This window comes from Myzus persicae, unplaced genomic scaffold, assembly GCF_001856785.1.
Source record: "Myzus persicae strain clone G006 unplaced genomic scaffold, MPER_G0061.0, whole genome shotgun sequence".
Lineage (NCBI taxonomy): Eukaryota > Metazoa > Arthropoda > Insecta > Hemiptera > Aphididae > Myzus > Myzus persicae.
Window position 1 is genome coordinate 12,075 of NW_019104481.1, and position 16,802 is coordinate 28,876.

General features: G+C 32.1%; 1 protein-coding gene across 1 annotated transcript; it reads right to left on the minus strand.

Annotated features, from left to right (window-relative positions):
• Positions 1–11,146: 11,146 nt before the first annotated feature.
• On the minus strand, positions 11,147–13,874 carry LOC111042462 (piggyBac transposable element-derived protein 3-like). Its single transcript, XM_022327092.1, has 2 exons — positions 13,286–13,874; positions 11,147–13,179 (listed from the first exon to the last, which is right to left on the minus strand). Exons 1-2 carry the CDS (start codon positions 13,428–13,430, stop codon positions 11,471–11,473), a joined length of 1,854 nt encoding a protein of 617 aa, XP_022182784.1. The 5' UTR covers positions 13,431–13,874; the 3' UTR covers positions 11,147–11,470.
• Between the last annotated feature and the right edge of the window lie 2,928 nt (positions 13,875–16,802).

Below are 16,802 nucleotides of genomic sequence, written 5' to 3' on the forward strand. Positions count from 1 at the left end.
ATTTCAAAATATTTTGAGGAATTCTTTTGTAATTGTACACAACCATCGGGTGACACATTACTCCAGCTGCACTAAATACAAACATAACGGTCAAATTTTCTTTTGAATTCCCTACTGAGACTTCATATACATCTTTACAGCCCTTGGGAGCTAAAACTGCTTTTGTTTTGGGACACAAGGAAAACCCGGTTTCATCACCATTAAAAATTCTTGTTGGATCACTCAATATATCATACAAACCTTCTTCTTTTAAATACTGTTTAATACCTTCAAACCATTTTTTTATGTCCTGTTCACTAATACAGGCACTTGCAGCTGTCACATGTTCACTTGTCCTGACAGATATATTTGGATGACGCTTCATAAAAGATTTGTACCATCCAATACCTATAAAAAGAATAATAAACGGTTATAATATTATAAAAATGTATTTAACATAAAAAAATTACCAGGATAATTATTTTTAAAAATAGTAGTTCGCTCGTACACTTTACCCTATAAATGATTATACAAATATTAATAATATTATACATTTAGTGTTATATTAATTATAGATTATATAAAACCCGATATCCTGATCGTCCTTGTCCAGAACATACAAGATTTTATGTTCTGCACAAAAATCTGCAAGAATACGGAAGTTTTATAAAACCAAAAAGTAGAGTTTCGAAAGTCATCAATGTCGGTAATTCATTTTCAGTGTTGGCCAAATTTATTGAAAATCCTCATATATCATTGAAAACTGTAGCAGGTATTTGGTTTTTCTATTAAATAAACATTACAAATTACAAAATAAGTATTCTTCTTATTAAATTTTAGATGAATTAAACATGACATAATCTTCAGTTCAAAGAATTGCCAAAAAACATAAATACCATGCATACCTGGCTAATCCTGTTCAGCAACTTCTAGCAAGTGATTATGAAAGGCGACTCAATTTTATTGCACATTGTATGGTAAAATTAGAAGAGAGTCCTCAATTTTTAACAAATATCCTTTGGACTGATGAGACGAAATTCCACAATAATGGAAAAGTAAATCACCACAACATTCACTATTCAAATGATTCAAATCCCCACTGGATAAATGAGACCAATAAGCAAGTTCATTGGGGTGTGAATGTTTGGTGTGGGATTATTGATGAGCATTTAATTAGTCCATATTTTTTTGAGGAGAATCTTAATGGCAATAAGTATATTGGTTTTTTGAAAAAAGATGTACACATACTATTGGAAAATATTTCACTTCAACAGCGTTTGAATTTGATTTGGCAGCAAGATGGTGCACCAACACATAATACCTTGGCTGTACGTGCATATCTTAATGAGATGTATGGAGACAATAACTGGTTTGGAAATCACAGCCCCATTATTCAATGGCCACCTCGATCCCCGGATTTAAGTGATCTTGACTTCTTTTTTTGGGGCCATCTAAAAAATGAAGTGTATAAGAAAAAATGCAATAGTGTGGTCAACTTAAACAAAAATAAAAAATTGTTGTAACAAAATTGAAAATTCAATATTGAAAAAATCTACTTCCACTGAAGTATTGAAACGTTTAATAAATTAAATTTTATTAAAGTTTATTAAATTAAACAAACAAATTTCACTCTAAACTGCAATACCATCCCAATCCATTAGTCACTCACCTAACATCTCGTACTCTTCCTGACAACTCACCGTGCCGACTCAAAAGAAACTGGTTGCCGTGACCCATTAAATTGATGTATATAAAAAAAATTAATTACTGGAAGGTACCATTGCTGGATGATTTCCCTCATCTTGCGCTTCATGTTATATTTTATGTAAAAGTTTACCATTCAATGGTACCAACATTAGGTTTTTCAAATGATACTGAAGATGTGTCATTTATTTCACAGTTTCCATTTTCATCTAAAGAAAGTATTGTTGAATGTGAAAAAGTGTTATACATTGATTGTAATATTAAAGAGAAATCGGTACATTAATTAAATCATCTATTTATATATTTTATTCTTAAAATTGTAGTTTATTGAGATAGTTCTGAACAAATTATGTTAACAGAAAAGTATGTTTTGTTCAATTGGCGGTAATGATGGTAAGACACATCTTCGACGTATTTTGCCCAAAACATTTAGTAACAAATTTACTATCAACTGTTCTTGGACTGGAAGGGCTTTTTAAAAAGATATCACACAGTTCAAAATCAAAAATTTACTGATGATTAATTTAATGAAGGGCATAATATTATAAAATAATACATTTTATGAGTCAAGCGGTTCTTATAAAAGTAATTTTAAAACTATTTTTCTTAGGTATAATTAAAAATAAATATCTTCTGATTATACATTTGAACTAGAAGTACAAAGTTGGTATGACAAAACTCGATATGACATTATAAAGTAAATGTTTTTTTGTTCAATTTGCTAATAACGAAGGCGTTATTATTTCATTATGTCATCAACATTAGTTTTATTTTTATTTTATTTTATTTTGTATTAGTCTTAACTAATATTATCTCCTTTATATCTCTTATGTTTTATTTTGTTGCAAATTAATACATTTAGAATCTTATATGTATGTTTGATTTATTGATATTTATTATATTAATTTTTTATTTATTTCTATACCTAGTTGAATAGAATTTTCAAGGAAAATTAGAATAATATAGAGATTTTAATTAATCCTTATAAAGTTATGAAATTTCATGGGTATACCCATGAAATTATAAAAAAAACATGACAGGAATATAACATTTTAATATATTTACTGGAACAAAATAAAAACATAACTGGGATAGTTTTTAGTTCTATTAATTTTATATTCCAGATTACTATAAATCGAATATACACTTAACTTACAATCCAGTTATGTTTTACAAAAACAATAAAATTATGTTTAAGAAAAAACATAAATGGAAATAAACATAACATACAGTACATTAATTATGTTCTATTTACTGTTTCAAACAACACGGCATATTGTGTTTATCGGAATGTTTTTGGAACTCTATTGGAAGTCCTGTTGGAACGTTTCAATGTTCCATTGGAATATTCCTTTTATATAACTGTAACTGTTTTTTGCACGGTGGGTATCGCCTTTGATAAATTAATAAATGACAATATAAATATTATGATATAATACATTTTTCAATATGTGTAAGGTTTATTTTATAAAATGTTTGTTGATAGACATTGTTCAATAACTATCTGAAAATTATATTAAGAATCTCTAGCATCAAAATAGTGTACACTGTGCATTTTGTTGCCAGGTACATTTAGGAACTGTCTGATGACCAACTATTGAGCCGTTCTTCATTGAATCGGGACTTTGTTGCTTCTTTATCGTCTTTATTCATTGGTTCAATACCTAAACTAAAATAGAGATTTATAAAATCATTTTTATCACTCTATACTTAAATATAAACAGAAATATTAAAAAAAAAACAAAACAATATAGGAACATACCCTTGTTAAGCATATTTAATGTATTTTAGTAATCTTACTTACAAATCATTTCTATGATTTCTCAAATAATATTCCGATGCCGATAGCACGGTATATAAGTCGTACATACCGCAGTATTGCATAATTTAATAACAAAAATTGTGAAAGGCCATAAGTCTAACTTTTTGAGTTTATGAGAGTATTTTTTATTACTTGAAAAATGCAAGTACCTACCTATATTATATTTGGAAGTACCTATTTAAGTTCATAGTTCCAAACTCTTATACCTACAGAGCTCTTAGATTCAAATTTTAAATTGCTTTTTCTCAAAACTATAACAGTTGAGTTGTGCCCGCGTTGGTCTAGAAGTGCAAATTATACACACACACACACACACACCTTATTAGTTATTATACACGACTACTTCACCACATCAAACTCTGGCTTCGATGGTTATGGCATGTCGATGGACATGTGTTAAGTACATATTTATGCATTTTTCAGGAATGACATTCAAAGATTTAGGAGGGTGTTAGGAGGAATAATCATAGACATTTCTTGTCAAATATATTATAGTGAAACCTGTCTTGTGCGGGATTGCAAGGGACCAATACAAATTTCCGTTTTATGCATGTTTCCATACAATTGAATAAAAAGGAAATACGTATTTTATTTTTATTTGGAAATGGATGAATTAGAACGTCGACAAATTGAAGCGTTCATTTCGATGATAATGTAGATATTTGAGGAGGAAACTCAAGTGACGAAGAAGAGGATAATGTTGACATTTTACAAAAAGATCATAATACGGATACCTACTGAACAATCCGATATTTCTGATGAAGAAAATTCAGAAGCGACTGAACATAATTTTGTAGACAATGCGATTCCAAATGATGATAATTACCATGAATCAGATGATGAGTTACCACTTAGCATGAGAATGTTGCCACAATACGTCGGAAAATATGGAACTAGGTGGAATAAACGTGCCCCAAACCAGAGAGTTCGCACGTCTAAAAAAAATTATGTTACCGAAAAATCGGGTGTTTACCAATTATTAGAAACAAAACAAATGTTCTTGAATGTTGGCAAGTGTTTTTACCGAGTCCATGTTAGATACAATGCATTGACGTATATTCAGACTTCAGAGCACGAGAACATATCTAAACACTTCTTTGCCAAGTACCCAACGAAATAAACTGTAAAACACGATTCTAATGTGTAAATATATTATTTTCTAATACAATATCGAAGATATCAGCTAATGTAGATGATTCATCATTTAAATCGGAATCGATATAGACTGAAGTTTCTTCGTCTTGTTCAACGGGTGTAGTTTCGATAGGTACGTTTTTTAGAACATCCACAATCAGAAACTCACCGTCATCAGTAGGTGTCAGTCAGTCAGCCATCAGTCAGTGCTCGGATTTTGTAGCAAATGCTTCTTTTGGGGTGGAGTATGATAGAAAGATAATTCTTATATATAAATACGTTTTGAATCGTTCCGATTTTAATGAAGTAAACTTTGTTTTGCTTTTTATTGCTTTTTCCCTTATTTGATTCTTTTTTTCTATATTTTTATACATTTTTCTTGAAAATTTAACTTATTTCTATGAATATTATATTTGGACTAAATTAATATTACCAGAAATTATAAAACCAGTGAAAAAACAAGTAATTAATGTATGACTGATAAAATAATGATGGTTATTGTGCCAAAATAGTTTTATCTACAATTATCTATAGATGTATTTACGACTCAAAGAAAATGAAAATTAACTGAATTATACCTGCGTATTTTTATAGCACGTTCCAATACTTTAGTTGACTGGTAAATATTAAACGACAATCAGTGAGGTATAGTACTCTCTATAATAGTCAAAATGCCAAAAGTTAAAAATTAAAATTATATTAGCACCTATTAATATGAGTTTTAATGAAAGTAACGTGATAAAGATATGGTCGTAAATTCCTCTTTTATTATTTAATTTTATGTGTTATTGAAATTTGTTTTTTAGAATTAAATTTGATAAATGATTGTTTTTGCTTTCCTGGCATCTTAAAATGCTTTTTTAAGTATTTATTTTGCAAAAAAACCGAGCCCTAGTCATCAGTTTTTACAGCAGTTTTTCAGCATTAAACCATACGAACATATTTGTGAAAAACAACATCTGAATATTCGGTCTTTTGGATTCCGATAGTATCTAAAAAAATCAAATATTACATCTATAGCACACGTATAATTATAATTTTAAAGTTGGTGTTTTTTTAAATTATTAAAAATGTAATGGTTTTTTTTAGATATAAATACGAATTATATAATAAATTATAATTTTTAAAAAAAATTAACGTACCCAATCTTTTTGAAAAAAATTTTTCCAGAGCATCTCGTGTCAGCCTATTGGTTAGCGAAAAGTTTTCTTTTCTCAATTTAGAACGTCCAGAATCATTTTTTTCCGATTGAATAAGTTCGAGAAGTGCTGTGGTAGTCCAAATAATTCCAACGAAGCATGGTGGTGTACTGGATTTTTTCATTTTTTTTTTTTGATATTTTCATTGCATTTTGAAATATTGTTCGAGCTTTTTTAAATTACTAAGTCGCAGAATTTTTATCGCCTAAAGGTCTTCTGTTAAGGTTTAGATCATATAAGTTTTTGCTGTTACATGCCATTCATTATGTCAATGGACTTTGCTGAACATTTAATTATATTTTATGTGAAACATTTTTTTTATTTTTATACATTAATACAGTGGTTCTCAACCTTTTTTGCACGATGACACCTTAATTTAGATCCACAAAACACTTAAAACAATTTTTTATGGATTTTTGAAAAAGTAAAAATTACAAATCTAAGTAAATTAATACATTTAGGTTCTTGTTAGTATTTTATTTGAAAAAAAAACAAATCTTTTAAATTTACATAGTTAAAATATAAGCAATTTAAATTAGGTATTAAAAAAATATTATTACAAAAACAGTGTTAGTTTATAATGGAAATTAGTGCGATACTTGTGATTGGCGAATTGAACATAGGTCTTCGATTCGTGGGCGAATTGTTGACAAACTTACGTGTAATTCACTTTCAATATCTTTAAGCGTTGACTTTTTTTTGGTTTTTGTTACTTCTAATATCGAAAATGCTGATTCACACATATGATATTGAAAAAGGAAGCAACATTTTCAACTCTTATTTGCTCACTTCTGGGTATTCTTTTTGCAAAGAGATCCAAAATGAATCATTTTCAAACATATAAAATTTAGATTTTGTAAGCTGTGATAAATTGTAATTATTTGCCATGTAATGTGATAAACCTGTGATTCTACAGTTCCCATAATATGTTATATAATATCAATCTCTTGTATAATAATTTGTTGGTGATATAACCTCCCTGTACTACTCCGAGTAAGCTTGAAGAGTCAACATGTCAATCAATCAACTGTGTGCCTGATCGGGTCCATCATTGGATCACCTAGTGAAGAACTGAACCTTTTAACAGTTAAAATTTAACTGCTCAAACTATTTGTAAACCCAAATCTAGGATTTTCAAGGGGAGTATGTTCGAGCACCATCGACATTTAAAATTGTTCACTATTACGCGCCACTGTGGCGCTTGATGTTGCACTGCTAACAGTTGGCCAGACCGTTAGGCCGCCCAGCCGGCCGTTGAGGTGCGGCCGGCGACGCTCCGTCGCCTTTATTATTGTTTTTACCGATTGCTGTGTCGGTCCGTTTTTCTTTGCAATGATATTGTTTGATCGTTTTGTGTATTTTGAAAACCACGTTTTTTTACACCAAAACGGAGGTGAAGAATTGTTGTTGTTTATCCGCTTTCATCCGTCTTGCATTTTAAAGTCAGACACGGCAGATCAGCCACACACCAGCAGCTCAACTACATCGACGGCCAGACCGGCCATACCAGCAGTTCCGATACCTTGACGGCAGATCGGCCATACTAGCCACTCAGCAGACACCATCCAGCTCCGGAGTGGTCAAATCATTAATCTAACTTGTTGTGTTCACCTGGGAATCGTTCAGAGGAGTGAGGCTGCCGGCGTGAATTGTAATAGGTGCGCACGTGGCCAATAACCATATTTAATTAAATTGTTAAGTTCTGTTGTTATAATTGTAAATTGTAAAGAAAACAGTACTACTAGCCGAAATGGAAAGGGTACATTTTGGCCAAAAAGGAGGCCACCCATCTAGAATTATATTATTATGGGTAAGTAATATTTATTATTTTGTAATCGTTTTCAGTGCGCCAATGTAACGACAAGTTAGGTACCAAGTTTACAGTATAGTATTATACGAGTATTGTCTTCGTAGACCAGTAGTTATCAATCGGGGTGACAGGTCACCTTAGAGTGACATGACCTAGCTTGGGGGTGACGCAGAAAAAAAAATTAAAAAAATTAATTTTTTCGAGAACAATCATATTATTTCTTATAATAAATATATTATATACCTATACCGCCACTGTCATGTACATAACATACCTCAAAGTTCGTATCTTTATAATAGTTTGTATTATTTATATTTAATCTTTTGGTCGGTTTTTTTTAATAAAAGAATAATTTCAAAATATACAGCTAAGATTGTTTATTATTTTGATGTCAGGGTGACGCAGTGTTTGATGTTAGTGGCTAAAGGTGACATGAATAAAAAAAGATTGAGAACTACTGTTGTAGACGCTCCGAGAATTGAAACCAAGATAGGTCATTTAGGGTTATAGGATATCTCGGCGAAAGAGATTACGGCGAACGGGTATATCGGCGAATGGATGTATCGGCGAACGAATATATCGGCGAAATTACATTAAACACAAATATTTAAATATACGTAACACAGAGTTTGTTTCTAATTTAATACGTCAATAAATTCCTAACCAACAACTATTCTCTATCACTTTTCCTATTTGCTTATTGTACAAATTTTGCTACCCAATTTCGTACAAATTCTATTTTAATAAAAATAAATAAGTAAATAAGTTATCGGGATTTCGTGGTCACGGGTTTAATCTTTAATTGTATTTTCGATTATAATGTTGTTATTTGGCCGATAATGTCATAACGATAACTATCGTCTATCAGTTAAACTGTAATAACTAGGGAACGGATTTTATTGTAAATACATATTTTTATTGGAATGAGATATTTTTAATCGGATAAAAAATGTGCACGATTTAGATTATTCTTATTAAAATAAGCCCAATTTTATTTTACATATTTTTACATATTTGGGTAAAAATACATATATTCGAATATTTTGTAAATAACTGAATATTTCGTAAATATTCGGGTATTTTTGGTTTTTTTCGTCAATTTACAGGGACATCAAAGATTATTTGCCTTATCTTAATGGCATTCAGATACCCTATAGTCTATATATTATACGCTGTCGATGAAAGCCTAAAATAATAATATTTGTAATTTTCAATGATGATAAACATTATCTACGTTCTCTAAATGGACTTACGTACTTTATACACTGCTATCGTATTACACACTGTGGACAAATGGGTAGGACGGTAGGTAACGTGTTTATTCAATCTTACAGTCTTCAGTCTTCAGTGTATGTCTAGTTACTGTTCTGGCGGGCGTAATTATTAGCATCGTTTTTTTCTTCATACCTATGTCGAAATTTTGTTGTTTTTTTTATAAAATTGTTTAGAATGCCTGAAGTTGTAAGTTCAATCAATAATAAGGTAGCCACATATTTAAAAGAATTTCCGAATGAAACATTTCAAAGTGATGGGAAAGTTTTTTACTGTAAATGTTGTGAAAAATTGGTATGCTATCATTACGTCAGTCGATGTGGAGCGTTCATTCAGTCAGTACAAAAACATTTTACGACCAAATCGCCACCATTTTACGTTTTTAAATTTTACAGAATATGTAGTTTCGCATTGTTTTAATAATTATTAATTAGATAAGAGATAAGATTTTTATACTTACTTTTGGAACTCATTTTTTCTGTTAAGCGGTTATTACATATTTTGATTTTTTTTTTACATATTTCAATAAAAATAAGTACATATTTATGTACATATTTTGATTTTTTTACTACAATAAAATCCGTTCCCTAGTAATAACCTATTGGAATGTGTTTTTAAAGTTACAATGTGTTGGTGATCAAGTTGAAATCAAACGGTCCACGTTCCATATTTAAATACTGTGTTATTTTGTTACTGTATTATTTTTTATTAACTATGAGTACATTAACGATTAGGTCGAAACCAAAATTGGTGGACGAAAGTCCAGTAGTCCATAGCTAAATTAAAAGTGGTACACATTGAGGCTGGCAAAGAAGCAAAACAGAAATTAAAATGGAAAAGAACCACAGAAAATATAAAAACGAAGGTGGAAAATTATTCAAACCAAGACATAATACCATATTTAAAAAGTTTGGCATACAAAATTGACTTTTACATTTTTAGTATTATTTATATTTATATTATACCTATTATATTTATTTAAGTATTATTTTTGTTATTTATTAATTATTATTATATACTTACATATGGTCCTAGGACATCTATTTTATTTAAGTTATTATTGACTAAATTATTGAATTATATAATATGGAATTTAAATTTTTAAATTTCTGGTTAGGTTTTGTGGTTTCGCCAATACATCCATTCGCCGATATATTCGTTCGCCGGTATATCAATTCGCCGAAAAAGATTCGCCAAAATGTCTTTCGCCGAATTGGCCGGTTACCGTCATTTAGTACGTCTGTCTCTACTATGAAAAACTCAAGACTAATCCCCACTCCTCTGAACTATACTAGCGATTATTGCTGTACACGCCATAACTAAATATTGCACTGAGCGCCAAGTAGCGGCACTCGCCATTCGGCGCGCAGCGTATTTTGTACTACAATGAGCTATCTATTGTATTTATAATCGATGATACCATCTCTAAACTACTATTTCAAAACATATTTATTACAATTATATAGTTATTATAAACATGGCTTCACCAACAGATCAATTGATCTACAAAAAACGTAGTTATGTGTGGAATCATTTTACACTTATAAATTATAATATGGCAAAATGCAACTATTGCAGTGAGAAAAAAAATTTTTCTGGAGATTAACAGGCAATCTTTTAACTCTTTGCGGCATAGTGAGACAAATTTTAACCCGTATAATAAACGCATTTGTGTCATAGAGAGACAAAAAATAACCTACCAATATGAGCATTGATATATTATTTCTTTTAATAAATCATGTTTATCTGTCACTATTATTAAAAACTCTACACTCTTGTTAATTAACAGCTTCAATAATGAATTGATTATGTTATTATTATTATCGTATGGTATAATATGCAAGCAGTACAAACTAGATACATATATATATATAAAGATATAAATAATTCACAAACAATAAAACAATATTAAACAGTAAAAATTAATGCTATGGGTAACTTTTCCATATGGTCATTTAGTTAAGTAGTCTAAAGTTGGATGTCAAATGCCCTGATCCATTTGACCGCGTTGCTGGATGCATTGTGGAGTTCTTCCACTGTCCCGTTGAATGCGCGGAGAGGGCAATCACTTATAACATGGGAGATGGACTGTAAAGAGTGGCCACAGTCACAGCCTGGACTATCTCTCATTTTCCATTTATGTAGCATCTCTCCGGAGCGACCATGTCCTGTACGTAGGTGATTGAGTGTTACCCACTTTTGTCGGGGTTAACCCTTTCCGTCATATATTTATATTTAAAGAAAAAAAATTTTTTTTTCAACTAATTTGAATTAAGCTTAATTTTAAAAGTTTTTTAAAGTTGGTCCCAAATTGTTTGGACAGGCTGATCCTGAGATATAATGTGTCCTCTCAACAGGACAAGATGACGTAAAGGTATCTATGTTAAATAATACAAAAAATACTACATCATTTGGATTCTTATGAATTTAGATATGCTTTATTAAGAAACATTTATCAAATTATTAAATAATAATCTATGGAATTAAAATAAAAGTTTAAAATTAAAACATTACATGGTTTAAAGTCAAAATTATATTTAAAACTATTTTTTATTTAGAATGAAATGATTCAAAACAATTTTGCTTACGTGCTATACATAAGTTGACACTACATTTTTTACAGCTTACATACGTTTTAGATTTACAACCAAAATTCTTACATCTTCCAGCCTCTTTCTTATCCAGGAATACTGGTGTATGTCCTATATCATCAAATCGCACATCATTAATTGGTCGTTGCTGTTTAGTTTTTGGTGTTGATGTAGGTGAAATAGATGTGGACGAACTATTACCAGGACGACCTCTTTTTTTTGTAACAGGTTTACCTGATAAAATTAACGCTTCAGCCAAGTACTGTCTAAAGTGTATAAGATCTAGGATTTTTTTTTCGTGAAGTCCTAAAGATTTTGCTTCTTTTTTATACTCAATCCATGAATTCACTGCAGCTATATCAATTCCATGAGTTATGAGGCGTAAAGTCCACTTTTTTGACCTTATAAAAATTCTGTACAACGATATTAAGTGATCACATTTGTCTACTCCACCCATTCCTTCATTATAACGGGCTACAACTTCCGGTCTTTGAACGTCTACATATTTTTTATTTTTTTTGTCATAACGTCGACATTGGTCAACTTGTCCTATACCACAAAAATTTGAAGCCAGAACTACACTTGAATTATCATACCATTTTGTTAACACCACTCCAGACGTATTACAAATTAAATTTTCCATGTAGCCTCTACTGTGGTGTTTTTTAATTTCTTTATCGGTAGTAAATGGGGGTTTCATAAACCTATCAACTCTAATTGTACCGGCAGCATAAATATTTCGATTTTTCAACCATTCAAACAGCCAAAATGTACTGAAATAGTTATCGAAAAATAATGTACAGTTGGGCACATTAATTCTTTCGGATAACTGCATTACTAAAGATGCACTTTGTCCAAATTGAGAATATTCTGGCCTAATTTCCGTGGTAGATCCTTGATAAATTATAAAATCATAAATCATTCCTGATATTCCACATAAACAAAATAATTTTACGCCCCATTTGGTTGGTTTGTTTTTAATATATTGTTTTACATTTAATTGTCCCTTAAAAGGGACCATTTGTTCATCAACACTGAATGTTGATTCTAGCTGTAAACTAGTACAATATTTTCGTATAGCTTCATATAAAGGCCTCACCTTCCAAAATCTATCATTAGTATTCGGGTCTTTATCGATTATAAAATGTAAATTATTTCTCAATTTAAAAAATCTATTTGAAGTCATATTTTCCGAAATTAATGGGACGGCGAATTTTGGCTCCCAGTACATACGCACTCGTGGTAAACCAAGATTTCCCATCAAAATATTTATGCCTATAAACGTTTTCAATTCTGCTACTGTAGTAGGAGGAAAGTTTGGTACATTATTACGAACAGCGTATAAATTTGTGTTAAAAACAGCGGTTTCTAATAATTCGTCTGAAAAATAATTACTGAACAATTGAAGTGGAGAAGACAAGTCGAAAGTTATATTTAGATGTGGTTCAAAAATATCAAAAGGTAGAGTTATGTATTCACCACGAATCCAAGTAACATTTTTTTTGTCAGTCAAATCTTGTTGGGTGAAATAGTCGCTAGATGACACGGAGGAAGTAGGAACAACATTTTGAATATTATCTACTATATTTTCTTCAACTGCGTTTTCGTCGATTTCGACTTCAATATTTTCACCCATATCATCAAAATCTTCATTATTAGTTAAAAAGTCTGACAATAAAAAGAAACCATAAGTATTAAAATTGAAAATTGTATGAAATAAAATATTACAGAATGTAGTAAAAAGTAACATAATTTAGTATAAAATATAAATTACCTTCAAGTAATTTTAAATCCTCGTGACAATAATTATTTCCCAAATCATCGTCGTTAGCAAATTCCTCGATGTCGGAGTCATCTCCATTTTCAAGTATATTTAAAATATCATCGTCTAATAATTTAAGGCGATCTTGACGAATCATATTTATTATATTTATACAACTTTAAAAAAATATAAAACAGTTATCGGAGTTACCGGAGCGTCACAATGTCCTTTACGGAGTACACGTACATAACGCACGATAACGTTCGATCGAATAAAAATTTTTAATATCTAACGCATAGATTGAATTCAGAAATACATATATTATTTATAAAAATAATCAACAATACTAAAAAGCGATAACGATTAGGATAAATGACAAAACAAAAATGTATAATAATAGCATGTTTACTTGTCCAGGAATAACGCAGATTAATACTAAAAATTCAGATAATGAAGATAATAATAGGCGAAGCAACCGGGCAAATAAGAAATATATACTTGTCCTCTAGAGAGTACACTATGACTGAACACAGTTCCATATCATATTTGTCTATAAAGCTTATGGAAATCAAGTGTCCTCTATAGAGGACAGGGTGACGGAAAGGGTTAATGTCGTCCAGGAACTAGAGTATCCAGGCTTTTGATTAGGCTATAATTGTCTATGGCAGAATTCTGCCATTCTAGTTTCCATTCATCCATACCGTTATACTGGTTATTAATGAGTCTGGTTGTAGTTAGATAAGCAGGTTTTCTAGATTTATGCCTAGGATTCTGGTTTGACGTGTATTGATGTAATGGAAGGGATCTATTCTATTTGAAGAATATTTTGACCATTCTCTGCATGCAGCCATTCTGTTGGCGTCGATTTGACAGTACTCTGAGATGATACGCACAGAATGATTAAGTTGAACATCAATCTTGCTACAGTGCGAACTATTTAACCATACTGGGGAGGCATATTCAGCGGCAGAGTAGACCAGCGCCAAGGTCGACCTTCTTAGGGTGGCCATCGCTGCCTCCCAGGATGAACCCGCTAGTTTATGAATAATATTATTTCGAGTTTTAAGTTTAGCAGCAGTATTTTCGATTTGATATTTGTAGGTTAACTGTCTATCAAGCGTCACTCCTAGATATTTTGGTGTCGGATCGTAATCAAGACTTTTAAAACTAAATTTAATTTGAGGCTTGTATTTTGACAATCGGTTGTTCAAGTGGAATGTAGTCACTACAGTTTTATCTGTGTTAGGTATAAGTCACCATTTATGTAGGTAATCTGATATTAGTTTTAGATCGTTTGTTAATATTTCCTAGGTGACGTCAAACTTATTGTGTTGAGTAGCCAGTGTGATATCATCAGCATAGATGAACTTACGGGAAGTTGTAGGAGGCAGATCAAATGTATAAAGGTTGAATAAAATCGGAGCAATTACAGAACCTTGTGGTAGGCCGTTGTTTAGGCAACGTAATTTACTTTGCATCTCTCCTAAATGAACTGAAAACATACGATTGCTTAGCATGTCATCCAATAATTTATATAGAGTGAGGCATGGGAACAGTTGGAGTATTTTAGTCAATAGGCCCGTTCGCCATACAGTATCGTAGGCGGCTGATAAATCCACCAGAACAGCTGTTGTTTTCATATTTCTCTGGAAACCGTTTTAACGAAGTTAGGGCCGCTATCTGGTCAGTACAGCTTCGATTTGGTCTAAACCCAGCCTGGTCGACAGGAACAATCCGATCAATTGTAGGGCTGATCCGATTAAAGATCAGCCTTTCCAACAGTTTGTAGCTAATACTCAGAAGTGCAATTGGTCGGTAACTCTGTGGGAGATCTTTTGGTTTCCCCGGCTTGCAGACTGCTATTATTTTAGCATTTTTGAATATCGGGGGAATATTTCCGTTCTCCAATATGTTGTTAAAAAAGGAGACTAGCCAAGCTCTGGTGCGAGGTCCAAAGTGTTTGTAAAACTCCGGGAAGATCCCATCAACACAGGCAGATTTCCCGATTTTAAGCTTAGTTATAGCCACGTTGATCTCATCTAGTGAAAATGGGGCAGATATCGTGTCTCGTCTGACGGCCAATTTTTTGAGATTAGAGTTTTTTCTTAATATCCGTAGTAAATTGTTTGTGTGATGGAGCTCTAGACATTTCAATTATTCGGTTAGCTATGAGGTTTGGGTTAATCTTTGGAAGGTTAGATTTCGAGGATCCATCAGATCCGAGTCTGCGGAGAAGACGCCAAGCTTTACGGCTAGAATATTTGAAGTCTGTGTTTTCAACCGTCTTGATCCATCTGTCTCGGCGCTGTTTATCTAAAGCCTCAAGCGTTTTTTTGCATCGTCACTATTGCCGGATTGTTTAAAAGAAGTGAACAATGTCTCACATTCCTGGTTCCAGCCAGGTATGTACTCTTTCCTAAATCTTCGTGGTATGGTTTTCTTTGCAGAGCTTATGACAAGTTTTGAAAAGCGACTATAATTTCCACTACAAGGTGGGATCCATCGTATACTATCATCGCTGTTTTTTGTAAAGAAACTCCAGTCAGCTTTTCAAAAATTCCATCTTGGCTTAGGAATGGACTTAATTGTTTGGATTTGGTATCCTACCTCAATGACTACTGGTCTGTGTTGACTATTTGGAAAGTCTCCTAAGACTCTTCTCTGAGTTGGTAGGGAAGCTCCATTACTTTCCGTTGATAAAAAGCACAGGTCTGGGTTATACACTCTGTTCCATCTTGCAGAGTGGAAAGTACCTTTTTGTTTCGCGTCATGGATTAACTTTACTCCTTCAGCTTCGCTCCACTCTACTAGTTTGTCTCCGCAGGTGTTATTGGCTCTATATCCCCAGCTTGTGTGGTGACTATTAAAGTCGCCAATATATATTGCTGGATATTTGATAGAACTAAGAGCAAAAGTGGGCCACTCAGTTGCCGGAGGCTTGTAAATATTATTTACATAGAGGTTCCCTATCTGGGTAACTATGGAGAATATGTTATTGTCGTCTGAGGATTTAATGAGGTTAAAACTTAAATCGTTTTTGACATAAGTAGCAGTACCATATTTAGTATGGTATGTTGCGCCAGCGATAGAATACGCTGGGATGGTTAGTATTTTCATGAGTTGGTCTTGGCCGTGTGTATGCGTTTCTTGAATAGCAAGAATGTCTATCTTTTCTTCGTCTAAGATTCTACGTAATACATCAGCTTTAGCTTTACTAAGGCCCTCCACATTTAACTGCATAATTCGGATTATCCTTCGTTAAAGAGCCCTCAGAAGGACTATTTTGTCTAGTATGCCGATTGTTCGCTTGCATAGTAGGTGGGAGATGCTAGAAGCACAGTCCACCAACCAAGGGTCCGTATACTTTAGCCAATTGACAAAATAAAATTGTATCAATTGTTACCAGGGTGCACTGCGAGGAAGCATATACGGGGCGCACCCTATTGATTATGTTTATTGAAGCCTATGAAATGACCAATTTAGAAATCCTGTGTCATTCGTATCGCGAAGAAATGTGGTTACGTATTTC

Coding starts and splice junctions, on each gene's coding strand:
- LOC111042462 (XM_022327092.1), bottom strand. CDS start 13,430: ATGATTCGTCAAGATCGCCTTAAATTATTAGACGATGATATTTTAAAT. Junction 13,180..13,285: donor GGATTTAAAATTACTTGAAG/GTAATTTATATT, acceptor TTTTATTGTCAG/ACTTTTTAACTAATAATGAA.